The sequence below is a fragment of the Mugil cephalus genome, chromosome 1, assembly GCF_022458985.1.
Source record: "Mugil cephalus isolate CIBA_MC_2020 chromosome 1, CIBA_Mcephalus_1.1, whole genome shotgun sequence".
Classification (NCBI taxonomy): Eukaryota; Metazoa; Chordata; class Actinopteri; order Mugiliformes; family Mugilidae; genus Mugil; species Mugil cephalus.
The window spans coordinates 14,555,623-14,581,230 of NC_061770.1; the positions used below are offsets into that span (position 1 = coordinate 14,555,623).

The window sequence follows — 25,608 nt, forward strand, 5'->3', positions numbered from 1 at the left end:
GCTTCTGTGAAACTTGATTAGTTTGGGATCTAGGGGATTTGGAGACCAGGTCAACACCTCGTGCTGTTTTTCTTGTTTCTCCCCGTGTCTCTGTCAGGCTGCTGTTGTTATGGGGTGGTGCCTGGTCTGGTCTAGGTGGGTGGTAAGTAAACTGGAAAAACTGGAAACTTGTCTTATTCATCACCTAATGTGTGCAAAGGTGTTGTACAAATTACAGCATGATGTATTCGACTAAAGGTCAGCATTTATTACTTTAAACTTTCTTCTTGTTTTCAGAGGGTAAATGATACGTTGGGCCAATCCTATTGGTTATTTTTCAAAGGTGATCTAACAGTCTGCAAATAAAACCTCATATGGTGCTGACGAGTGATGACTTACTGAACTTGCTTGAACTGATGCCCGAGATACGATGTTATGCAACCTGCATACTTTAAATGTGGGTCCGCCTACGTCCGGAGCTCCAGCTTCCACAAGTGGTCGATCGTGGTGCGCACGGGAATAAACATGGGCTATTTTCCGGACTTTTCCATCGAGACTTGGACTTTAATAGTCCTTGTCATTTCCCTCATCGCGGTGTAAGTTTGGCATTGTTCATATCTGTATCTCTTGAGTGTTATGTCGATTGTATATAAAAACATGTTTTCCTTTGTTGGTCGTTCTATTGCATAATTATGGGAAATGGGAGCTGGCCTGTTTTGGTGCGCAAGTGTAGAAAATCGATCAGCCAGTAGGGAAGTAGTTATTTAGTTAGTTAGTTAGTTAGTTGCACATGTTTTAGTGCCAGTCTATTACAGAAATAATTATCCAGAACGTCTCCTGGCCGCCAGTGACCTAAGAGACAAACATTGTTTTGTTTTTGCTTCAAGTTTTAATCACTTCGGACCAATCAGTCAGCAGTTTTTGGAAATTACCCAGATGACGAAATTTCTTGTACCAGTAACAATAACGAAAACAGAAGCTGTTCCACCATAGGGTGTAGTTTCGTTTTTGGTGTACAGAGGTCAGTCTGCAAAGCTACACAGAGCTCTTAGAGCGCTTAGTTTAAAAGTAAAAAAAAAGACAGAGATTTTTTTTTTTTGTTTGTTTGTTTGTTTGCATCTAATGGTTTGATGTCGTACTGGTATAGCTTCTTAGTTTTAATAAACACTTCTCACATGTGAAAACTTGTCTTAAACACAAGCCTGCCCAACGACATTAACAGGCTGAATTTGCTATTCGTGAACCAGTTTTGAACCAGTCCTACCACACGACTGAAACTGGTACTGCCACAAGTGGATCAGAGGTCACAACGCCCGCTGACGTCGTGTTTTTCTGCTACAAGTGAAAAAATCAGCTGTGACAAAAGGGTCTGCAGCACATTTTCTAGTTATAGCGTTAAAGAGACAGCTCGGTTTCCCTGAAGTGGAGCTGTTTGAGTTTGTTATCCTAAATCAGTGTATTATCCACAGTAGGTGGTGTTTGGTGCATGGTATCAACTCACGGAGTAGAGATACATCATTTACACCTGCAAGTAAAGAGCACATCACATTCACTGAGGGAAAATGATGTACAGACTGTCAAACGCTGTACGAGCCATAAAATATCCAGTCAGACAGTTTAATTGTCCTCCAAAGTACAGAGATAAGTGTGATATTTGCTCACTTAGTTAATATTATACAGTTGAGTGACATGTAACAGTATAATCTTTAAAGCCAAGCATTCCTTGCAATTGGTGCAATACTGTAAATTCTACATGATTTATGTATATTTATAATAGAACGAGGCAAAGGAAAATCAATCTATACGAAGAAGAGGTTGCACTTAAAGGACTTCAAAGTGGAGAAATTGGTTTATATAAATCGGTTTATACAATCCTGCTTTTAATACTCAGGTATGGATATTCTCCATATGGCTTTTTCAAGAAACTGGGCGTCCGTGGACCAAGACCTTTACCTTTTATTGGGACGTTTTTGGGTTACAAGCAGGTGAGACACATTTTCTGAATGGTTTAACGATCCACTCTGCTGATAATAGTTTTGACTGTTTTCATGGCATTTTATTCTTCAGGGGGTTTGCCAGTTTGACATGCAATGCTTTCAGAAGTATGGGAAGATGTGGGGGTAAGTTTGATATTACAAATAGAATATGTTGTACAAATGTCATATGTTGTCATCATACCATACATTTCACTTGCACTGTAACTGGCTGAGACTGAGTTGCTACAATATGTATTGTTGCATTTTAAAGCTTATACGATGGCAGACAGCCTGTGTTGTCTGTAATGGACACAGGCATAATCAAAACCATCTTGATTAAAGAGTGTTATTCAATCTTCACCAACAGACGGGTAAGAAAAAAAAACGTAGGATCAGTTTCCTCAAGCTATACCTTATTGAAAAACACAGTATTAATCAGTGTCTGTGTATGTGTGTGATTTAGGATTTGGGCCTAAACGGACCTTTACGTGATGCTGTGTCAATAGTAGAGGATGAGAAATGGAAGAGGATTCGGAGTATACTTTCTCCATCATTCACCAGCGGACGACTGAAAGAGGTTACAAAGCACATGGCAGCATTCTCTTTTTGCACATAATTTGCAACAAAACCAGTCGCGTTAAATGATGTTATATTATTTTTTTTGGACAGATGTACACAATAATGTTAAAGCACTCAAACAATCTGATCAAGAGTCTGAACAAGAAGGCTGAGGCAGACGAAGTCATTGAGGTTAAAGAGTGAGTCGTTTGATTTATGTTTTTCTCTTTTCTTATCCCTGCATAATACTGTAATCAACTGGAATTACAAGTTTTCTGTGTTTTTTTGCAGGGTGTTTGGACCATACAGTATGGATGTCGTAACCAGCACTGCCTTCAGTGCAGACATTGATTCCATCAACCGTCCCTCCGATCCTTTTGTAGCAAACATAAAAAGAATGGTCAAGTTCAACTTCCTGAATCCTTTGCTTCTGTTTGTGGGTATGTCAGTCATTATGCTCCAATTCCTACATCCATCCTGTCTTTGTGTTTGCTCAATTGATTTTCTTTTCTTTTATTCATTGCAGTTGTGTTTCCGATCTTCGCGCCGATTGTTGAGATGATGAATGTGTCATTCTTCCCTGCTGAGGTGTTGGAATTCTTCTACAGCTTTTTGAAGAAAATCAAATCAGACCGGAGCAAGGATGATCACCAAGTAATTCAGAGCACATTCAAATAGATTTAATATCGGTCATTTGTGTCCAGAACTTGAACATTTCTTTGTTTGTCCAACAGAACCGAGTGGACTTCATGCAGCTGATGGTGGACTCTCAAGTTTCAGAGGACATAAAAGAGGATTCAAGTACCCCAAAAGGTAATAGACAGAGATATTACCTTTCAGAAACACAGTTAGAGCAGTGTAATGCATTAATGATCTTTCTTTGGCCTTAACATGATGTCTTGCTTTCTGTCAAGGATAAGTAATGTTTTCAAAGAAGTAGGGAATAATCATTTTAAATGCTGTCTTACATAGAGTCATTGTCATACGAATGCCTTTCTTGGGTCATCAGTGTTTAACAGTTGACTGCTGAACATGAAACAATAATCTGATCTGATAAATACTGGACAGTCCATTGAATCATGACATTGATGTCTTGAAGCCCCATCTTGTGAAGTTGCTTTGATGGTTTAAGACTTACCCTATTTGAAATAACTTTTGTGCGAAGGTAACTCTTATTAAGACCTTCCTAACCACAAAGTTGACTACAGGTCCATAGCCATTGACACGATGCCGTGTGTTTGTGTTGCAGGGCTGACTGATGAAGAGATTCTTGCTCAGGCCATGATATTCATCTTTGCCGGTTATGAAACCAGTAGCAGCTCCCTGTGCTTTTTAGCCTACAACCTGGCAACTCAACCTGACATCCAAAAGAAGCTGCAAGAGGAGATTGATGAAACCTTCCCGAAAAAGGTTACTTTCTGGAGCATTTTTTTACTGTAACATTTTCTAACTTTTTCACATTGGATTTGTTCTACTAACTAACTTCATATTTTCATTCACTCCAGGCTCAGCCAACCTATGATGCCCTGATGAAGATGGAATACCTGGACATGGTGGTGAACGAATCACAGAGGCTGTACCCTATTGGTAATCGAGTAGAAAGAGTGGCCAAGACTTCTGTTGAGATAAACGGTGTGACCATCCCTAAGGGAACTGTCATCATGATACCAGTTTACGTTCTCCATCGTGACCCTTCTTTGTGGTCTGAGCCTGAAGCCTTCAATCCTGAAAGGTAGCGCACTTGATCAATAGCAGGTTGTTAGATTTTACAGCACCTCACATTTAGTTGTTTGGCCAATCAGCTTTTTACCAATTCACCTTTTATTTTCAGGTTCAGCAAAGAGAACAAGGACAACATAGATCCATATGCCTTCCTGCCTTTTGGAGCTGGACCACGGAACTGCATTGGCATGCGATTTGCCATGTTGATGATGAAGTTGGTCATAGTGGAGATCCTTCAGAACTTCAGCTTTGTCACATGCAAGGAGACAGAAGTAAGAAAACATTATCTGTATTAGTGGTTATAAATGATGACTTGTGTTGATTTAAGCTTTGCTGGGGCTTCATTTTTGGCATGTTTTGTGTATTCCTAGATTCCAGTGGAGCTCGCAACGGATGGATTCACTTCACCCAAGAATCCAATCAAGCTGAAGCTCAAGCCCAGGACAACAGTTAACTCTGACTAACTTCACCCTGGCTAGTCTCACATTTTCCTGCATTTTCCTAGTATAAAATCACAGTCACCAACTTCAAGTGTTGGTTAAAGATCTAAAATAAGCCACTCATATAGCTCATTTAGACATGTACCTGAGCACCAGTCCAAAAGGAGCAGACATATATCAATATAGTTGAGGCTCTATTTGTAGAATTTATGAACTCATTTTTTTTTTTTTTTTTTCAAATCAGTCTACTGCTAAAAAAGCAGGTATGTTTTCAGTAAGTATTTTACTTGTAACTTTTCATATCCTCTATACTTTGTAGAAATTTGTAATGTCAAGCCAATAGCTTGGCTTCAGTTCCACACATCTTTTCACATGGTTACACTTTTTGAAAACACTTACTAAAACACTTACAATATTTTGAACTTTTATTATGTGCACTTATTTTTAAAATGTATGTATCACATTTTTTTCATGAATACTAATATTCTACTAATATGGCCCAGTGTTGCCAGTGTCGTCTGGTTACTAGTACTGCATTTGAGTTTGTAAACAATGCTTACTTTTTTTATTTTTATTTCACTGGTTTTAAATAAATATATTCACGCGTAATTTGCTCAGTTCGTGATCAATGTGTTTGCTGCATGTTTGAGACAGTGGGTTCGCTCAGTTCCTTTAGCTGTTAGTAATCTGTAGTTTTAGACCAAATCCTTTATGGCTCTCTGACAGAAGCTCTCTAACAGAAGCAAATTACATAAATTGCATGAAACACATTTTATAGGCCCTCATTAAGAATATAATAAAAGGGAAACGGCACCTCTGTGTGAAAACTGATATACTTTACTGCCTTTCTTTGTTAACACAGTGAATAGCGCCCTCTAGCTGCATTCGGGCACGTTGAGCTGTGTGCAGTGTTCTTGTCATCATGATAAATGTAATCATGTTCTTATGTAATCATGATAAAAAGCCAATTTCTTCTACATCCAAGTGAAAATGAATCCAAGTAAAACTGCTGTACAGTTTGAGTTTGAAATTCTTTAAAGATTTAGATACCAATTTCTATCAAATGTTTAGTCATGGAAAAGTATATATCTTTCTATGTACAATGTATCTAGCATATTGTTTAGCATGTATATTTAGGCTCATATACACATGTTTTGACACTGACATGGTTTTTGTTTTTTCTGCAACTTAATAAATCATACTGAAGTTATGATTGCATAATGAGTACAGTTTTTACAGTGCAAACCCACAGCTACAATTACTATTTTTATACACGACAGAAAAAAAAATATTTTTACTTAAAAATAAAGACTTGCTGTGACCTATTACTTCATAAACAGGCAATGTTATATACATTATATATCATATACACGTCAGTACATGACACAAGGAACAGACACAGGAATTAAGACTGAAATATGTCCCTGTCAGAGTGGGGTCTTGATTTAAAGTTTATTTAATAATTCCACTTCTAGGGGAATGGTCAACAGAGGTGACCTGTAGAGTTGAATGACTAGCTTGTAATGTGACAACACTTATATTCTTTTGGCTACAATAGCACAGCCACAATTGAGCACGGATCCAGTAACAAAACCATCTCATCCGTCTTGTTTGTGTTCCTACTTTTCAATAGGCCAGATCTATAAAAAGGTAGCAGAGGAACAACGGAACGGGAGGTAAGAGCACAAAGCTCTCTTTACTGGCATGACCTTTCTCTTACTGAATGAGAAACCCAGTCCTCCCTTCACTTCTTTGAACCATGATCTCCAACACCTCAGTAGGGGAAATATAATACTCACCTGCAGCACAAATGGACCTGCAGCTACAAAACTAGACCCAACCCTGGTGTTACTACAAGTTTCCTGTCCACGTGACTCTGCCTGAGCCTAAAATAGAGCTGCAAAACTAGATAAAATCCTGTGATGCATGTCTCCATGGTTACGCCGGGAAACCACACCTCTGGTACACTGAGTGCAGATAAAACATAGAGTTGTGATACTGTCATCTCGCCATCAAGGGGAGCTGAAACACAGGTGGTGCAAGCCCTATTGCCGTGCCAGGCGTTACTATCAAAATTTGAAGGAAAAAAAATATGAATACATTTTTTAAATAAATACATTTTTAATCGATAGTCAACATTTTATCGTTTTTTTGTTTTTTTGTAGAAAAATTCCAATTTCAGTTGATACGTATGTATATATACATACAATGAGCGTATACGCATATATATGCAAATACTTAGCAGCGGGACAGAGGAGTGGACAGAAATCTCACATTGGACGTCCTAAACAAAGAGGTTTATCCCGCAGACTGGGGGGGACGTCCTTGGCCACGCCCCCTAGCGCCAACCCCGCCTGCCATTGGTCAGTGGGTCGCACTACGCGCTCCGTGAGTGGCTGGAGGCCTCGTCAATGAGCGTCTGTTGTTCAAGCTCGCCTCAGAGCAGGAACGCCTGTGACAGTGGAGCGCTTTGATTCATGCTGTTGTGTTGAGTCTCTCTCTCTCCCTCTCTCTCTCTCTCTCTCTCTCTTTTTTTGGGGTTCAGGACCGATTAATACAGCCAGGACAGAGCGCATGAAGGTATGTTCACACGGTAGGTTTTGAATATGTGAGCCGCTACCCTCCGCAGGTTTTCATCTCCAACTTGGTCTGGCTTTTTGGTTTTGTAGCATGAAAAAAAAAAGTCCGCAAATATATCTCTGATCCAGTCTGATCACTGCTGGTGCGATTTGTGGCTTTGGCATTTGTGGTGAAGTCTAACTTTGCGGCCGTGAATTATGATTTTAGAAAAGTTAAATATGAGTAGGCCTATATATGTATATACAAACTGTTTTAAATAAATACGAGTGGTCGCAGAGATTCAGTGGGTTTTATATGAGCTCAGCTTCAGACTAATGGGTGTGTGCTTCAGTGATATTGATGCGGGATTGATTTTACCATTATCACCACAAGCGATCTAAAGACACAATAGCCAATTTGATATGTTTTATTTTTATTTTATTTTTTCTAAATCTTGCCGACACGTTAAATAATGACAGACCCGTGTGTCAGACAAAGGCCGAGCCGGGATGGCAGGTGGATCCTGTGCTGAACCGCTGTGATCATGTATTGCCTTGAACGCACTGCACATGGAGAATATCAGCACTGGTACTTCATTGTTTTTCAGACAGGATAAGTTATTACTGAAATTCAGTAAAGAAAAAAAGGCCAGAAAAACCATCAGATGTGTCTGAATGCAAACAAGCAGGCAGCACACACGCACACACACAAAACACAGCCTGTGTTGTCACGTTAGACCTGACGTTGCTCCTTTACTGACTTCTAAATGTGGCATGATTTGGTGATTTGCATAAAGAACCATGAAATACCGTGCAGGCCGCACAGTGGGTTGTGGCGATTTACTCTTGAGTGATGATTCCCATGGTGTGGGTATCCCTGGAATGCTGCAATGATTTTCCACGGAAGCCAGTTCACAGATATCGGGTGACACGCAGCGAGCTCCGGCCTTGCGCTGAAAGCTCAAACTCAAACAAATATCTAAACTTATTATCGAAGTATCTGCGCGCATGTGTGCGGTCGGTCAAAACTGGAAACCACTCGCACAACGCTTGACAAGTTAGTAGCCAGTAAACAACCGGCGATTCACACTCTGCTGCTTCGCTGTGAACGTGTGGTGAGCCACAGAATGAGCCCAGGAATTTTGGGGGAGACAGAGAATGTGCTGGGACGCTCCTGCAAGAAAGTAAACACTTGGAAACGGCAGTGAGGAGGAGAGGAGAGATTTGCTTTCTCTTTTGATTTTAGACAGGTGGCGAAGGGGGGAAAGAAAAAAACAAGTGTAGAGTAAACATGTTAAAAACGGTGAGAATCCTAGCATCATGACTCAGCTGAACGCCCACATGATGTGCAGTGTTCACCATCAGCAATAGCACACCAAAACCTCTCATAAGAGTGCTGTTCAAATCTCATTCTGTCAGTCTAGCGCTCCTTGGCTGAGTAGGCAGGCTCACTCAGGCAAGGAGATGGGTGACTGACATGCGTGATTATTATTATTATTATCATTGTTGAGCTTTTGTTGTGCGACCCAACAGCTCACACATACCTCCTCGAACACATACTTAACACCCAGCGGAGCCGGTGCATGGCTTAAAGGAGTGACTTCACCCCCAATTTAAAAAATGAAGTCAAAAATCCAGATGAGTGTTTTGTCTTCCTCTGGGTTTGATGTCAGCTGTGTGAGGCCTGCCACGGCTTGCCCCGTGTGGTTAGACAAGATTTAGCTGATGAATCACAGGGCACCCGTGAATTTGGTGGATGATGGCTTAAAGTTTTAAAATAGGATGCTCAGGCAGTTATGTTGGGAGGTTATTTATCCTTCACAGTGGACGTCCGGTGCCGAACAAAGCAGACTAAATGCTGTCCTCAGGCCCCTCAGCCACTTAATGTGCAGATATGCTAATGACTTCCTGTTTATAACACTGAGGAGGACCCAGCAAGGCCACAGATGGGACCCCAACTCCTATGGCCGCTCAATGGAAATTGCACTTAGAACAGCAAACTCTTCTACACACGAATCCATTCTCCAATATCTGTGTTTTAATATCTCTTACCCATGTTTTTTTTCTTTCTTTCATTCTTTACTTCAGGAGGACAAGATGAATGTGGAGGCTCTGAGCAGAGCGGAGCTACTGACTCTCCTCAGTATCTTGGAGGGAGAGCTGGAGGCCCAGGATGTAGTCATTCACGCCCTCAGGGTGAGTTGGCCACTACATCTGATAGAACAAATCCCCCTGTGGGCTCACCGCAGGTCACACCACGTACACGTAAGAGTTTATGTCGTAGTGTGATGACATCACAATATCGCGAGAGTATTGCAGCTTGTTAAATTAAACACGCACGTAATCTGCCTTTACTCAGTTCACCCTTGAACACTTAATATTAACCCGTTTCAGCGTTACACTCCCAAGAAGAATGTGAGCTAACAGGGAGGGGATGTGTAAACAGGAAACTGAGGAAACAGAGCTAGTGGAGACAATGGCACAGGGGCCACTCTGGATTCCCAGGCCCTTTTCTTTTTTCCCACTAGAGAACCAGTCTTACCGCTGTGTTCGGATCTGAAGGTGACCATGCAGCGTCCTATTCAAGTTTAGAAAGAGTGCAGTTCACACCTGTCCTGTGTCGAACATGTTTTGGGTGTACACTCATTAGTTTCAATCAGGAAAATTCCCATTTATTCCAACAATAAAGAAAAACAAACTTGTTAGTAGAAGAGGAGAACCTTTGGGTACTTCAAATCCTTGTTGTTCGGCTCACACTAATCTGCGTTCGGACCACTAAACCCACGCTATGAAGATAACAAGAGATGCATTTACATTCACGCCATGCTTACTATGTGGGCTCAGGTGACCCAGCTTTGGAGTTACTTTTGACAAGTTGAATCATAATCTCAAACGGTCCCTCAGACATTACCCAACAACAGCCTTATCACGTCACAGATATCTACTGTTAGAAGGCTTAGTCTTACATTCTTATCCTTAAATCCTGAGTTTGTTTGGTGCAGCTCATTCACTCAATCATACGAACAGCACAGTGAACAGCAACAATGCAGTTCAGTGTTTGAGCCTGGGTTGGCTCTCTCTCCGTGCCCCTGGCTGCTTTTGACACTCACGACCACAGCAGCTGTTTCATGCTTGGATGAAACGGCTCAGGCGCTTGAATGCTTGACTCATTGTCTGAAATACTGATCTGAGTCCGTGGTGAAGACAAGTACCGACCACGGGTAGTCCTTTTAGTAATAAATAGGCAATGATGGTGATGTTTAACTAGAAAAGCTGTCAGTGTGAGAGAATTTCAAAGCTTGGGCCTGAAGGAAAGCTGTTCTAACGGCTCTAGATCAGATGCAGCTTCAATGGCCGCTATCCAGATCTGAAACACACACTATTACTGCTGTTTTTCTTCCTATCTTTTTCCCCCCTCCTTCCCGCTTCCTCAAACACGGCCTCATTACGGGGGTCTTTCATGTTTAACCATGACCCATGCCCTGTCTGCCCACACACACATTTTGGTGGTCTCTGTTGGGCCACTCAGACACTGCAGTGTTTATTGTGGAGAGGATGCACAGAGTTGTAAGCTCAAATCACTGACTTCCCTTGTTCCCGCTGGGAGCCTTTACAGTAATTTACTGACTGGTCACTGCTAGGGCGGATTGTGTGTAGAGGGGAGTGTCAGGGCTCGACAGCGGGGCTTATGTGTCTAATGCTGAGCTCAGTCTCTGTGTGAATCAATTTGGCAGCGATGAAGTCAGTTAATGTACTCCGTTTGGATGTCGTCATTTTCCCACTGCGATTTCCCACAAGATCTTGATGTGCCGCAAGCGTTTCCTGTAACGGTCTCTATGTAGAGAGGCCATTTCAGTGTCGCCCGCAAATGTGTCGGATTAACCAAACTCATTGGGACCCAATAATGTTGCTTGCAAGCCTTCCCCAGTCTTTACATTCTTTAAATATGTTCTCCTCTCAGTAGCAAGCACTCAGCATGCCAGTAGATTGCTCGGGACAACCCCAGTGTTTTAGCCCTTCCTTCACCCGAGGCCCTTGAAAAGTTGGAACTGTGTCTGCGCTTGCATACTTAGAGAATGGGATAGCGTCATCTACGAGGCTTGTCTCTACAGATTTATGACTGTACCATCTCTATTTCTCATTACCAAAGACACAGATTATCAATTTTACTGGAGGGAACATTCCTGAGAACGTGACACCAGAGTCACAGGTCCTGCATTCCAAGAGGGTGTGGTGTAACTTTTGAGTTGTCGATTGTCTGTATCTATAGGAACGTAATGCTATTATTATGTTCTCTCTGTTAGGTATAATTGCTTTAAATCCAGCATAGATCAAGTTAGCTAAAAGGAACGTCGGTTAAAGACATGAAAAAGACCTACACCTAATCCTTAAATAGTTTGTGATCCTTAGGTCCGTCCTTCTTGATCATACTCCAAACTAGTCGTAGGAATTCAAGGAAACAAATGAACACAGTGAGAAACAACACTGAACACTGAAACAAAGCTCAGCCTCAGATCTGAGCCAAAGAACTTTCTTTCAAGTTCTTACGGTCTTCGGCACCTGATTTCAAACGTGTGATTGAACCAAATATGGCCATTTGGTGATGAGGCCGGTTTTGTTCATCCAGGCCTATAAGGTTTGTGGGGTTAAAAATGTAAAAATATTGTGTTCCTCTAGGAGGGACTCGCTTTGTTTTTCATATGATGTCATGTCCTGTAATCCTAAAATGCTTTGTCTATTTTCGCGGGCTGACGTGTTTTCTTGGCTCCACAAACAATAGGGCCCAGCCATGGTGTGCCGCTCAGATAAGAGTAATCGCTGCCCAACTTGGAAAGATTTGTGGGCGAAATGTGATAGAAAGAAGTGCAGTAACTACACAGAGGGTTCCTTTGTAACACTGTTGCAAGTTCACTGCTCTGTGATGTCAGTGAAAAGCCACCAAATCAGCAACTTCAGGCAAGAGTACTTATCTTTGAGATCTGAAAATATTCAAATGGCGTCACCTGATACTCCTAATATAATGTTGATGCTTTTATTGTTAAAATAATTCCTCACCTCGCAGCACATCATACACACACACACACACACACACACACACACACACACACACACACACACACACACACACATACACACATTATGGCATTGATTAATCCATGTGAACAACACCAGGTAAGGCCAGGTAATGTTTTCCCTCCCAACTCCACCCTCCGTTGCTATTTGCACACTGGATTATTTACCAGCCACACATGAAATAAAAGCGATAAGGGAAATCAGGCAAAACCAACACAACAACCTGTCTGTGATAATAAAAAGCAGCATAGCCGGTGAGAGAGTAGTCCAATAAACTGCGCTCCTAGTTTAATTTTTTACTGACTCTCAAGACACTTCCTAGTTCCACAGTGCCATGTTGCGCAGCGCCTGACCAAAGGCTGAGAGCACCCGCTTCTCTGTTTCATCACTAACCACTGGCGATAGCACTCGAGGCTGTTAAACATTACTTTGACAGTTTTGTTTGGTGTCTGCCCGGTTATCTGAGTGCCATCTTTGTTTAGCGTGTGGGTGGGAGGTGTGGAGGATATGGCTTGATGCCTTAAGTACACACAACTTAGCAAGGCACACACCTAAAATCTCATCTCCACCTCTCTCTCCCTCTCTCTCTCTCTCTGGATAACAGAAGCATGTCGCTGGGGAAAAGCACTGTGAACGAGTGGATTACGCTACTAACTCAACTGAGCAAAATGTACATGAAATGGAAAAAATTGTTAGACAGTACCTCACGGCAACTACACTGCAGCTCCTCAGCAGAGACATTGTCTATTATGCTGTTTGAAGAAGTCAACTTTCTGCAGGACATTTAATGCCACTTTATGTAACAGTAGACAGGCTTGTTCTCCTGCATTCTGACAAACTGATTAGAGTAACCCGAAGTAAATGCACAATTAGTTCTGGCGGAATTGACACGCATTTGTATCTTATTGTTCTCTGGCTCCAAGTCTGTAAAAACTGGAATTTCTGTACTTAAATGTTAATAGGCGGTTTAGGTTTACTGTGTCAAATTGTCGCAAGAGCTACATACGCAGACCCTGCACAGACCCTAGCACTGTAGCTGATGTGCACCTCCTCAGAAATGTAACTACGGCGATGTGGAACGCAAGAGGCGTGATTGGTCTGCTTGGTGGTGGCGTGTTTCTTCTTTAGTATTTCTGTCTGCTTATCTCGGAAATTTTGAATTGATTGTTTTGGATCAACACAGAACACATCGAGGAACGGTTAACTGAGGAGGCTCGGTGATACAGACATGACTTGTATTCGGCAAAATTTAGGCGAAAAATGAAGCAAGAATTGGAAGGTGGAGCAGGTAGAAACACAACTTATCCTGATTTCCAAAAAAAGACAGTGCAGACCAGCCTTGACTTACATTACCTTCTCCCGCAGCACTCTGAAAGAGCGCAAAATGTTAAAGATCTATTTTTTCTCTCTAGCACTACTGTGCTCTCTACGCCATCTGCATGTGGCTTAAACTAAATTATGTTTCAAGACTAACATGGTTTGGCTGGAGCATAACTCAGTTGTGCTTTTAGTGAACTTCCTGGATGTCATAAATGTGCAAATGGTTTACGCTCACCAGTTCATTCCCAGTATTCTTAAACCTCAGGGGACAGTCTGTGAAATCTCAGGATGGTAACTCCAGAAGATAGCATACAATACAGTACACTCACTTCAGGACCCAGTGAGAAATGTTGTAATCTGAATGTGAGGTCATTAATGAAAATGTGGAAAGGCTCTCTCTGTAACTTGTGACAAAGATGAGCATTGTTAATTCTGTGTAGATAGAATTGATGAACATTTATGGTGAGATTATGTGTCTGGAATTGACAGCAGAGACATTTTAGTGTGCAAAAAAAAAACTGGTTTCAGGATGCACAACTTCAAACTAGCTGGGTAAATGGGCAGTTGTTTATAAGGTTATCATATGCGATGCATTTTGTCTGTGAAAATGTTCGGCTCTTCTGATTTGTTCAGTCCTGGTCACACTGACATGTAACAAAGGTCTGGTGAGGTAAAATAAACCAGTACAGTCACATCCTGTATGTGAATCCACCCACATTAGTTGAGTCACATTAAGGAGTTAACTGTTCATTTGTAATGGGAGATCTGCACTCTGCACAATTCACTGTGATTTTTTTTTTTTTTTTTTTTTTTTGGTGCTGCTCTCTGCTGAGTCCATTGTGTGACAGTCATTACAGAGGCTTACTCTGGACTGGAAACGGGACTCCTTTTTTCTGTTTTTTTCCCCAGCTCACAAAAGGACACGATTGTGCCCTGAGGCTGACTAACTGACTGACAGAGGATTTTTGTCCAGGTGGAAAGCATCAGGTTGTCTTTCACACCTTGTTGCAGCAGCAGCAGCAAGCCGAACACAGGCAGCTGAAAACATGCAGTGATACAAATTTTTATCTGTGACAAAATTGCAGGAAATAGTAAAATCTTACGTACTTGATGGAAATTAAAAAATATATATGTACTGGACAGTTGCCTTTTAATTTGCACATAGTGTATTCTTTCCCACGACTTGCTGTAGGGACATTTGTTACCAGTAGTTGAGCAGAAATGAGAGCTTTGCAGCAGAGGGTTTGCTTGTTGTGCCCTTTCATAAAGGAAAGCACGCTCTGTCATTATGATCAGAACTATCCCGGCAAAAAAAAAACCATGGGACCAGACCAGAGGCTGGAGCTGCTACACACACACACACACACACACACACACACACACACACACACACACACACACAACCCAGCCTTTAATGGTCTGTTTGAACAGTTATTTAACGCAGGAAGTTGCAGTTTTGTCTCAAAGTAGACCAAGAAGCTTTGCAGCTACTATATTCGAAAGGCCAGCGCTGAAACACATGCACACATGCGTGCACACACACACACAAACACACACATACACTTTTAGCCACTCTCACAAATAGAAGCCTACTGGGTCAGACCCAGAGACAATGCATGAGACCGAAGCCATTGAGACGGTGTCTTTGTGCCAGATCTGTAATCTCTTCAGATTCTTTGTTCAGCCGGAGAAAAAGCCTCAAATACGGCGTCCTTAGTGAAACCCTCAGGGTGTGCGGCGGCTGTGTGGGTGTGCTGCCACAGTCTGAGAGCGCATGAGAAAAAGAGGCTGACAGAGAGGCGGAAGTAAAACAAGGCATTTTCTAAGAAATGACGATGATGAGCCGGCAAAGGAATGCAGTGCCATGCGTGTTCGGGCAGGGGGACGGCCGGGGGTGAGCAGACGACTGGGGTGTCTGATGAGGATTGCACGGGGAGACGGAGACGGGCGTCCACGGAGTCATGCGGAGGGTACGCTGTGGCACAATGCTTACATCACTAGGACTGACAACTGACCCCGCATGCCTCCAAACCTGCTAACCTTTATGTTGTTAATGAGATCTCCTGATGGCATGTCTAGGTGACCAGGAGTCCTATCATGTTTCAAATCTCTCAAAGGAACTGGAATGACAAGGGATGATGCAACATTAGTTTCGCTGCCAGTGGTATTTTCTTCCCTGTGACCTAATATTCTTACACTTAAACAGGTACTGCAACTTTATATTTACTTAGTTTTAGTTTAACCCACTTCATTAGAAGGGACTCTGCGTGTGTGTGCACACACATATGTGTGTGTGTGTGTGATTCATGGCCCAGTCCTTCACCCCTGTCTCCCTGGGGAGGAGTTCACATCTGCCCCTGGTGGGGGTTGGACGGCTGTGCCTCACCTCTTTGTGTTTGGGTTGACAGGAAGGACCATCTGCTTGTGCTCAGAGTGATGATGGGATCACTCGGCACAGATTTCCTGCACGCAAAACGAACGCACATCTCCGTGTCTATGTCCAGTGATGATGTGTGTCCATAAAGTTATTGCCTAGAAGTCAGTCTCCCATTGTGCAAGATGTGCTGAAGTGCGTATGTGCATGTGATGAGTTACTTTTTGTTTTTGTTGGCTCTGGCCGTGGGGCCTCGTGTTATCTTCCTCGACACATTTTTTTGTCCTGTGGCGCAGTGTGGAAAGCAGACCTCATCCTCTCAAACCTATATGCTGACATATAGTACAAAAACACACCGGTTTTCTACTCATTCAAGACTGAACATGTACATGGACATGCATAATGTGTTCGGCCTGTAGGCTAAAAGTAGAGATTTAACCAAGACACAGTTCTCAGTCGTCATTATCACCTGGTTGCCTGCTGAGCTATATACAATATATATGAAACTGTGTGCTTCCAGATGCTTTCGAGTTAACGCAACTGCCTATTTACATGCGCAACCTCTATGTTTTTTGTGTATCTCACAGGCTCAGCACAGAGACGCTTTTGTCCAGGAGCGCTACGGCCAGTATGACCTCAGCGATCCATTCCTGGCCCTGCAGCGGGACAGCGAGTCCGCAGAGCGCCAGAGCACACTCGCCCAGCCTCACACACATCTGCAGGGTCGGGCAGTGGGCCCAAACCCTCTGGCGGTGCTTAAACTGGTCATGGCTCACTGCAAGAGGATGCAGGAGAGGATGATGGGACAGTTGGCTGCCGCTGAGAACAGACACAGGAGGGTAAGGGGACGTTCATATACCGTCCTCATGTCAGACGTGCGAGTGGGGACGATGCTGCAACCGAGCTAGCATCGCACGGGAGCTGTGTGTGTGAAAACGCATTTTTGTTCGTTTGCCTCCATGTTTCAGCTGCTGACACTGTCAAAAGAGAGTTGATCAGACTGACGAAACACTGAATGAAGAAGAGATTCTGTGCAAGATCAGCAACGCTCAAGTGCTAATTTGAGAATCGAGTCAAACATTGTAACATGAACATTGAACATGAACATTGCTGTGTGTCATGTTTTTGTGCTAATTTTTCCCCCGACTGTCTGTTTGACAGATGATAGCCGATCTGGAGGATGAAAAACAGCGGCATGCCCAGGGCTCCGCGCAGCGTGCCGATATCGCCCTCATGCTGCAGACGGAAAGAGATAAACTTCTGCAACAGGTAGAACCGACACGTCAAAGACACGGTGAACACGTATCGAGTGTGCTTATTGAATATTTTTGCGGGTTTATATTTGGTAAAATCTCACTTGCTGACAGATGAGCACATCTGTTGGATCTGCTCCTCTTCCCCTCTTCTCTCCTCAGTCTGTCTGCACGGTGTCCTCCTTTAATTGTTGTAGCTGTGATTTAAAACCCAGCCACTGAGCAGCAGGCCCGCTGTACAACTCCACAACAAGGGTGGAGAGGAGTTGGCCTGTGTAAAGTGTAGACACACACAGAGGCACCCCATATGCAAAAGCAGGACTGTTCCACGGGAAACAGATGAGGAAGAGGCCATTGTTCAGTTGTCCAGCAGCCATGGGGCTTTATGGCCTCAGGAAACCTGAGATAATGGATGTCCATGGCTAATGCAAGGTCAGCTGGTGCTCACACACTTTGAGCACACAATCAGCTACTACATAACGTTTGCACAAGCGTCTTATGTAAGAAAGGGTTCCTGAGTGTCTCCCGGTGTTCCTCAGGCTTTCCTGTCGTTTTTTTTTTTTTTTGGTACACTAACCATAAGCACTCGATTGTATTTTGTCACCTCTCGCTTCCTTCTAATACTCGCCAAACTTTAAAGCACTCCGGTCACCCTTTAATGACCTCATCGCAAATTAAACTTTCCACAAAATTGCCTCGCAAGCAAATAAATGTTTAACAAGGAGAAACACGAACAATGGCCCCTTCCCGCAGTCTCCTGCGACTCTGAAAAACACATAATGTCTGATTCTGGATGAGTCAGGCAGTCCAAATTATACCCGTGGAAACAGGAAATGGACCAGATTGTCAGCCGTTTTCAAAACATGTAGATGTCTTAAAAAAGACACAACGCAAAATATAGAACATCTTTTTAAGAAAATGACTATATTCCCCAAACAAAGAGGTGATAAAATTGGGAATAATGCCTTTTTTTCCCCCCTCTTGCCATCTCTCTAGTTGGAGGCGGAGCGTGCAACAGTGCAGAGGTTAGAGAAGGAACAAGCACAGGTGGTGAGCAAAGTGGAGGAGTCCCTGTCGCAGCAGCAGCAGCTCTCCTCGTCCCTCACTCTGGAGCTCCAGAAAGCCAGCAGCCAGGCTCAGGAGGAAGCCCAGAAGGTCTCCCAGCTTCACACTTTGCTTCAGGAAGAGACCAGCGCCGTGGAGAAGCTCCGCAAAGTACTTGAAAATGAGCAGAGGAGGGCGTCCCAACTGGAGGCGAGGTCCGAAAGGCAGCTGGCAGAGTTTGACACGGAGCGAGAGCAGATGAAGTCCAGGCTGTGCAAAGAGGAGGAAAGGAGCAGGGAGCTGGAGAGGCAGGTGGAGGAGCTGAGGAAGAGGTTAGCTGAACCTGAAAGATGCAAGGAAGCGGTGAAGGAGGCTGTGGTGGACGTGAAGGAGCCATCATCCAAGGTAGTGGTGGCATCGTCCTCTGTTCAGACTGAGCCAGATGGAATGATAACTCCTAAATCCAGTTCGCTGGCAAAGGTCAACGGCCATCAGTGTCACAAAGAGACAGAACCGACTCAGGAAGGGAAAGGAGCAGAAAACGGGGGAGTGGTAGAAAATGGGGGAGGAGCACCTTTGCATTCTCCTATTCAGCCTCTTCCTCACTCTCATCCTCACTCTCCCTCCAGCACTGCCTCCTCTTCCCTCTCCTCTTCGCCGATTTCCTCCCCCGTCCTGGCTAAGCGTCTGGGCAGCCCGGGCTTCCATCAGTCCTCCTATCACGCCGGAGTCAACCAGCGGTTCCAAGCCGCCAGGCACAAGTTCCAGAGTCAGGCAGAGCTGGAGCAGCAGCACGGTGGGCCCCTTTCCCCCAGAGACCTTTCCCCAACCACCACCGCCGCCGCCAACCCTCCCCCACCAGAGCACAGCACAGCTAAGCAGCTGGCCCGCAACACTGTCACCCAGGTGCTGTCCCGTTTTACCAGCCAGCAGGCTGGAGTCAAGCTGTCACCAATCAGCAGCTCTCCATTTGGTACAGACTACCGTAGTCTGGCATCAACTCCTCCAGGGGCAAGGTCGCCTTCTTCGGGGCCTCTATCGCCGGGCATCCGCTCCCCCCTCACGCCTCGCTCAGAGAAGACCCATCCTCCTCCAATCCCTCCCAAAAAGCCAGGCATGAGTCCAACTCCGGGGTCCCCAAATCACTCTGCTCGGGCCAGCCTCTTCCCAGAGCTGACGGGGAACTGTGGACACAGCAACAGTGGGCAGGAGGGAGCCAATGAATCGGATCTGGTTATATCCTCCAGCAGCTAATAACCAGATTATACAAACTAAACAGCTCCACACGCCAGGGCTAAATCAGCAGCATCTATAATACCATTTATCCTAACCACTGCACACTACCCAAAACAATTGAGACACATTAAAGCTGTACATAATCAAACTGATGGAAAGAACTACCTGAAATACACCGATCAACCACAACATTATTAGTTATAAGTAAATACCATTGACCATCTTGTGACAATACAATGTTCTTCTGGGTAACCTTTGGACTTGGCATTCATGTGGATGTTACTTAGACCAGACCAGGCATCCCCACCGCATAGCAATGGCACAACTTGATGGCATCAGCCATCCCCAGGAGGACGCACACACAAGAACGATCCCAAAAGCATGAAAAGCAGCACAAGGTGTTGACCTGGCTTCCAAATTCACCAGACCCTAAACCGATCCAGTATCTGTGGGATCCACAGAGGCCCCTCCCCTCAACCCACAGGCCCCCCACCAACAACATTCTGTTGCGAGACGCTACAGGACAATCTCAAACTCTGAATGTCCATTTTCTGATGTGTCACAACCGTTGTGGAGGCACAAGGGAGACCTACACATTTTGGCAGGTCATTAAAAAAAACACGTATAAAAAGACCAAGAAGAAGATCTACTGATTTTGAAGAAGGACATGTCAGTGGGATATTATTGTGCATTAATGCTCCTGCTGCCAGTCCTGTTACAATCAAAGAAGTCAAACTGCACAAATCTGTACTGCAAGTCAAAGGGCTCTAATGTGTAGCTATCAGTTTTCCAATAAGATAGTAAGTAGCTTTATGCAGTTTCTATGGAGATGGTCCACATAAACATAATATAATGTAAATATGTTGAAGAATTGAGTTTATTCTCTCGAATGAACATCACAAGCATGTACTGTTTTCTATGGAAGCCCTAAGTGGCCAAGGGTTCACATGTTGTTTTTTTTTTCTGTTTTCCTGAGATCTCGAGTTAGTTATCTCATTTTCCTGAGATAACGAGATAAATAATTTGAAATTGGAAAAAAACACGGGAAAAAAATATGTGAGCCGATGGCCGTTTAGGGCTTCCGTAGTTTTCTACTACTCTTATCACAAAACACTGAGTCTTGTTTTGAAAAGGGAGAGCACAACTTTGCACGGCACTTGTATGTCTAGAATTTCAGATTTTTTTTTTATTTTTATTTTTTATTCTGGGATGTTTGATTTCATGCTTCACGGAGACTAAGGAGGAATATGCATCGTGATTACAACTCTGAAACATTGCACCAGTGGATGCCAACAGCTTGAATTTTGCTACTGTAATTATTATATAGTATCTGTTAAATGATTCACATCATATTGTCTTGTCCCAACAGTGCTACAAATGAGATGACTGTTTTAGATTTACAGTGTCAATGTGTAGATACTATATACACTGCTGTCTGAGGGTAAAAGTCCCTCATCTGATTCTAGTAAATAAGCATATCATCAATACCTACAACCTTTAGTACTTTGTTTAAATAAACTGTCCTTGCTTTTAATGTTTGGAGTCTTTCTTCTAAAACCATTTCAGTTGGTAATTTTAAATGAAAATATAAATCCGGTCAAGATGTTCAATCCATTTATTTGAACAGAATGGGGCAGTACAGTCTTGAACGTTATAACTGATCGGCACACAGTTGTAGTATATTGTGAGGTTTGAACAACGCACGTTAATGTATAGCTAACAAGTAACTGATCCAGAGTCAGCCTACTTAGAAGTCAAGTAACACACAGAGTATGATGTGGCCTTGCAGAAGTCATGTAACGTTTTTACAGTTATGTGAGCTCACCTTACACGGCAACTGCTTCGCATTAACTTGGCATCAACCAATACACGAACGGTTCAGAGTGCAATATTCTAAGACTCCAACAAAAACCAGCGTAGTAAAATAGAAATTTTGCATACATGGGTGGGAGGATGGAGTTCTTTACCATAGGAAAGAGATTTTGGCAAATAAATGTTGGTTATATGAGTATGTTATCCTTTTTACAAAGGAAAAGCTGTACAACAATGGAGGTGTTGCCAAAGTAGAGAGTATATAGAATGCATTAGAGATGCGGCAGCGTAGGAGTCGCTTATCTTATTTCAGTTACCGTAGCTTGCACGGGTGGAGAGACCATACATCATTGGAGCACAACAGAAAGCCAGTAAACATTCCCTTGGCCCTAACGGATACCGACAAACATACGGGTGCAGGAACAGAGCTATGCTAAGGATTGTGCTACTCTTACACAGTTTTTTTTTGTAAGATTAATGAAGTTCATGTCACTTCAGAAATACAGCCAGATCACTGCTATTCATTTTCTTTTAAATCTCCATATTTCTCTGATGGTCACATTTCCAAACCCACCAAACATGGCAACTACAAAAACTTTCACAAAATTCATTATTTTTTTTTCCCAAAATCAAACCCTGATATACGATGGTGTGCTTAATTTCTCTCATCAGCTGCCTCATGTGTCCTGGTTCTTTCCTTCTGTGCTGTCTTTGTCTATTTTAAAAAGGAAAAATATATATTTTGACTTCTCATACCTGAATATAGGGAGGCCTGATCCCTTAAATGGCCGAAGGAAAAGCTTGTGTAGAAGTCCCGAGCACAGCCCTGCACACTGTCCCAACACACACCCCAAAAAAAAAAAAAAAAACAGTTCCTGCAAACCATGATAACTAATTAGAGCTGCACCTTCCTCACAGCAGACTGATATCTGTGCCTAACAGTCTGTAAATCTTCAGTTACACTTTTTTTTTTTTTTAATTAATTCCTTGCCCCGTATTGATATAGTTTTGCTTTGGTTAGTCCTTCTCATGTACAGTTAGGTTGAGGGCCACTGGGAGAATGTGTCTCCCTGGTCAGTCCCTGACCCTCCTCTAGGCATTCTGCATCTCCTTGCCAATCTTGTAACTGAGAATCTTATTCCAGTCGATTTTAGTGCGTGTGACAGGCAGCTGGCGACGCAGGGCCTTAAAGGTTGTGTCAGACATGGTCTGGTAGTTTTCACTGATTGCAGTCTGCGGACAAGAGAGGGAGGGACACAAACATCACGCAAGATATTTTACATGTTTCATTATATAGGAAAAAACAACGCCTATTGCTTTGAACAGCTTACCTGGTAGTCATTTTCCGCATTTGAAATGACGTCAACGAATGCCTGAGCTGTCTGCGTTTCATTCTGTAACAAACACACACATATAATCAACATACCAACTGAGATGGCCGACCTCCCGAACTGACGAAATCTGTCTGAAATTACGGAAGGACCGAAAATGTCTTTTTACTCACAGTCACAGGTAATGAGTCTTCAACCTCCTTATGGCTAACCAGCTGCACATTCCCATCTTCATAATAATGCACCTGGCAGGACAAACAAAACTTAACGAGTAAACTTGAGTTTGAGAAAAATGCAGCTCCTTGGCTTATGTGTAATTTATGCAGACATGCACACTGACCTGGATTTTCAATACTCCCACCACCTGAGCAGTGGACTGTCCAATCGTAAGCTTCCACTCTGACCTACAGCGACCGTTCCTTTGTTAGAGAATTCAAGAGAAACCTTGTATTATAATCAGATCTTAAAAGAGCCGACAGATCAATTATTTACTGTCACAAGTGAAAACAAATGTATTGCAATAAAACTCTAAACTTTTGTGATTTTATTCTTTTGTGATTTTATTCTCTTGCCCTTATTTTTATGTACTGCTCTTCACCCTCCTAATTGCCCTTCGGGGATAAATACATTTTTGATTTCTGATTCTGATATAGACAACCCCATTTTATTCAATGGGCTAGGCTAAATAACAGAAACACGTCAGTGTTTAATACAGTTGAATTACCACTGCTCTTACAGTATTTCACATACGAACATAAAGTCATGAAGGTGCAGTTAGTTCAGGACTGTGCATTTGCTTTCACTAGTGTACCTAATGAACTGGAAAGTGAGCGTCAATCATTTCAGATGATTTAAAAGAGCTGTTTTCAGAGAAAACACTATACCAGAAGTTTTTGGGTTGAAACTGGTGTCCTTCAATGCAGACTATAATTGTCTGCTGACCGTCAACGGTTTTCCCATATACCTGCAACACACAGATAGTATTTTTAAGGTTAAAATGTACTGCTTATGTTTCAATTTAGGCACAATTATTTTTTTGTACGCCTTACCGTACACACTCCTGTAGGGTAGTGCTTTTTGACGTAGGCACTGAGCATACCATCACAGGTATCTCTCCAGCTTTTCAATGGCGTCTCTCCATCGTAGGGCTGCACGTCGCTCACCTCTTTTCTCAGGTGGTCGAAGCGGAACGACAAACGGTTGCGGGGGTCCAGGAAACGTCCTTGACCCAAGTCACCATGCTCTGTGATCAGGACCTATAAAGATGGGAAAAGACAAATGTGAGGAAGTTCGTCCAAGAAACTTGCTCTACGAAAATGAAGAGTTAAAGGAGGAAACATACCGGCTCATCGTAGCCCTCTAGTTTGGCGGGAGTAAACTGATCCATGTTGTACTGGGCAAAGGACCTGGACCAATTAGAGGGGCACAAAAGTACAGGAGGTATTTTTACACTAATCATTTTAAGAACACTCCCCATGCTCATATTTCCCACTGTTTGAAGATAATAACGCTCAAAGCAAATATATCAGTCACAGAGCTGACATGTTTTAACGGTGCAAATTATGACAATCTGAACTTTTGAATTTTGCCATAACTGAATGTTACTTACTCTGATGCGCCCTCCCTAAGGAGGTTGTCGTTGTTGAGAAGAAGCCGCACATCTAGTAAAACAAAAAGAAACCACTGTTTGCATAGTACTCTTAAAAACACATGACAATTAAATAGTACTAACGGAAAAATGAATAATTAAAACATAATTCAGTATTATTAAAACCGGTATCTTTGTTCTTACCATTGAAGACCTCGTTGAACTCTCCAGGGGGGGCGTGAGTCACAAAGTTGGCCGCTATGCGGACCTGTAGAGGAAATATAAATAGTTATTACAGCCATCATGGGAATTACAGAAGAGACACTGCTGATTGATGAATGAAGTTTGTAATCAAGACAGGAATTATTACAAAACACAAAATCACCTATCAAGAAATAAACACATAGCAGAATTTAACTTACTTATACTTTAATACTCTTTTGTTATAGCTACCGCAACATTTCCCAAAAGAAATAAATAGTGTACCACTAATTGATGCAGACAGTACACGGAATTTGAAAAGGCTTGCCTGGACTGTGAGTCTTTAAAACTTTACCTTTATCTCCCTGCAGAATTGCCCTTTACACTTTATTGCCTCTGGGTGTTATCAGTTCCTGATACCTGCATTCAGATTCCCAATTCAAAGTCTGACATTTCCAATAGTTTGAGCTGTGTCTCGTCCAACTACTGCTGGCCTTATGGAGAGTGTCCCCATCCGGCTCCATCTAAACTGTAGGCACCCATATCCTGATGGCGAGCCGTATGAGGCCAGTTTGAGTATACGAGCTGCAACTGAATCTGTTTGACCCAGAAATCCAAAGCAAAGTAACGTTAGCAGCCAATGTTAGCTGACGTTATGTGAGGGGAACGCGTAGCTCTCACTGAGGTTGTTGCTCTACCGCCACGGGTACTGCAGCACTGCTTTGGGAAATTTAAACTAAACTAGTAAAACGTCTCTAGTACCTGTGTCCAGTGATTAAAACCATACCATAGAATGCAGGACGCTAGTCAACCATAAGCTTTGTACTAGCCCCGGCTAGTAGCTATGCATAGCTTAAAATCACAAGTTTATCATTTCAGTGTGACGCCAAAAATTGACATTCACTTTGTATGTAGTAGCTGCTGGTGCACATTTACATATGACGCGTGCGCCCTTTACAATTAAGTAAAACTGTCACTAGACAAAGACTTAAATAGTGTCCAAACCTTCGCTTCATCTGACAGCGGCTCCTCAAAGTCAGCCATCTTGGCTCTTTGTGACCCCACCCACTCCGGCCGACTGAATCAGTTTCCTCTTCGGGATAAGCTCCCTGTAGTAAGGCGAGCCACGAGGCTCAAAATTCT

At 42.9% G+C, this 25,608-nt stretch overlaps 3 protein-coding genes across 5 annotated transcripts; 2 read left to right on the plus strand and 1 right to left on the minus strand.

The window, feature by feature from the left end:
* Positions 1 to 350: 350 nt before the first annotated feature.
* Positions 351 to 5,885, plus strand: LOC125019812 (cytochrome P450 3A30-like). Of its 2 annotated transcripts, XM_047604780.1 has the most exons (13): positions 351 to 575; positions 1,871 to 1,964; positions 2,047 to 2,099; positions 2,227 to 2,326; positions 2,419 to 2,532; positions 2,625 to 2,713; positions 2,805 to 2,953; positions 3,040 to 3,167; positions 3,248 to 3,326; positions 3,763 to 3,923; positions 4,019 to 4,245; positions 4,345 to 4,507; positions 4,607 to 5,885. In XM_047604780.1, exons 1-13 carry the CDS (start codon positions 415 to 417, stop codon positions 4,697 to 4,699), a joined length of 1,611 nt encoding a protein of 536 aa, XP_047460736.1. In that variant the 5' UTR covers positions 351 to 414; the 3' UTR covers positions 4,700 to 5,885. The 2 variants fall into 2 exon arrangements, with proteins under 2 accessions (XP_047460736.1, XP_047460745.1); XM_047604789.1 differs by lacking the exon at positions 2,227 to 2,326 and having other exon boundaries at positions 353 to 575.
* Positions 5,886 to 7,088: 1,203 nt separating this feature from the next.
* LOC125011095 (CTTNBP2 N-terminal-like protein) lies at positions 7,089 to 21,067 on the plus strand. 2 transcript variants are annotated; one of them, XM_047590106.1, is made up of 5 exons: positions 7,089 to 7,255; positions 9,322 to 9,429; positions 16,588 to 16,839; positions 17,162 to 17,269; positions 18,250 to 21,067. In XM_047590106.1, exons 1-5 carry the CDS (start codon positions 7,250 to 7,252, stop codon positions 19,549 to 19,551), a joined length of 1,776 nt encoding a protein of 591 aa, XP_047446062.1. In that variant the 5' UTR covers positions 7,089 to 7,249; the 3' UTR covers positions 19,552 to 21,067. The 2 variants fall into 2 exon arrangements, with proteins under 2 accessions (XP_047446062.1, XP_047446072.1); XM_047590116.1 differs by having other exon boundaries at positions 7,108 to 7,268.
* Positions 21,068 to 21,130: 63 nt separating this feature from the next.
* Positions 21,131 to 25,537, minus strand: LOC125011103 (F-actin-capping protein subunit alpha-1-like). Its single transcript, XM_047590128.1, has 10 exons — positions 25,471 to 25,537; positions 24,469 to 24,532; positions 24,286 to 24,337; positions 24,019 to 24,082; positions 23,726 to 23,932; positions 23,561 to 23,640; positions 23,017 to 23,095; positions 22,850 to 22,921; positions 22,677 to 22,739; positions 21,131 to 22,578 (listed from the first exon to the last, which is right to left on the minus strand). The coding sequence occupies exons 1-10, from the start codon at positions 25,507 to 25,509 to the stop codon at positions 22,438 to 22,440; spliced, it is 861 nt and encodes a 286-aa protein (XP_047446084.1). The 5' UTR covers positions 25,510 to 25,537; the 3' UTR covers positions 21,131 to 22,437.
* Positions 25,538 to 25,608: the final 71 nt, after the last annotated feature.

Excerpts from the sequence above, each read along its gene's own strand:
- LOC125019812 (XM_047604780.1), top strand. The coding sequence starts at position 415 with ATGCAACCTGCATACTTTAAATGTGGGTCCGCCTACGTCCGGAGCTCC. Across the intron at positions 1,965-2,046 it reads CGTTTTTGGGTTACAAGCAG|GGGGTTTGCCAGTTTGACAT; the intron begins GTGAGACACATT and ends TTTATTCTTCAG. Across the intron at positions 4,508-4,606 it reads TCACATGCAAGGAGACAGAA|ATTCCAGTGGAGCTCGCAAC; the intron begins GTAAGAAAACAT and ends GTGTATTCCTAG.
- LOC125011095 (XM_047590106.1), top strand. Across the intron at positions 9,430-16,587 it reads TAGTCATTCACGCCCTCAGG|GCTCAGCACAGAGACGCTTT; the intron begins GTGAGTTGGCCA and ends TGTATCTCACAG. Across the intron at positions 17,270-18,249 it reads GAGATAAACTTCTGCAACAG|TTGGAGGCGGAGCGTGCAAC; the intron begins GTAGAACCGACA and ends CCATCTCTCTAG.
- LOC125011103 (XM_047590128.1), bottom strand. The coding sequence starts at position 25,509 with ATGGCTGACTTTGAGGAGCCGCTGTCAGATGAAGCGAAG. Across the intron at positions 23,641-23,725 it reads ACCCTACAGGAGTGTGTACG|GTATATGGGAAAACCGTTGA; the intron begins GTAAGGCGTACA and ends TGTGTGTTGCAG. Across the intron at positions 22,579-22,676 it reads ATGCGGAAAATGACTACCAG|ACTGCAATCAGTGAAAACTA; the intron begins GTAAGCTGTTCA and ends TCTTGTCCGCAG.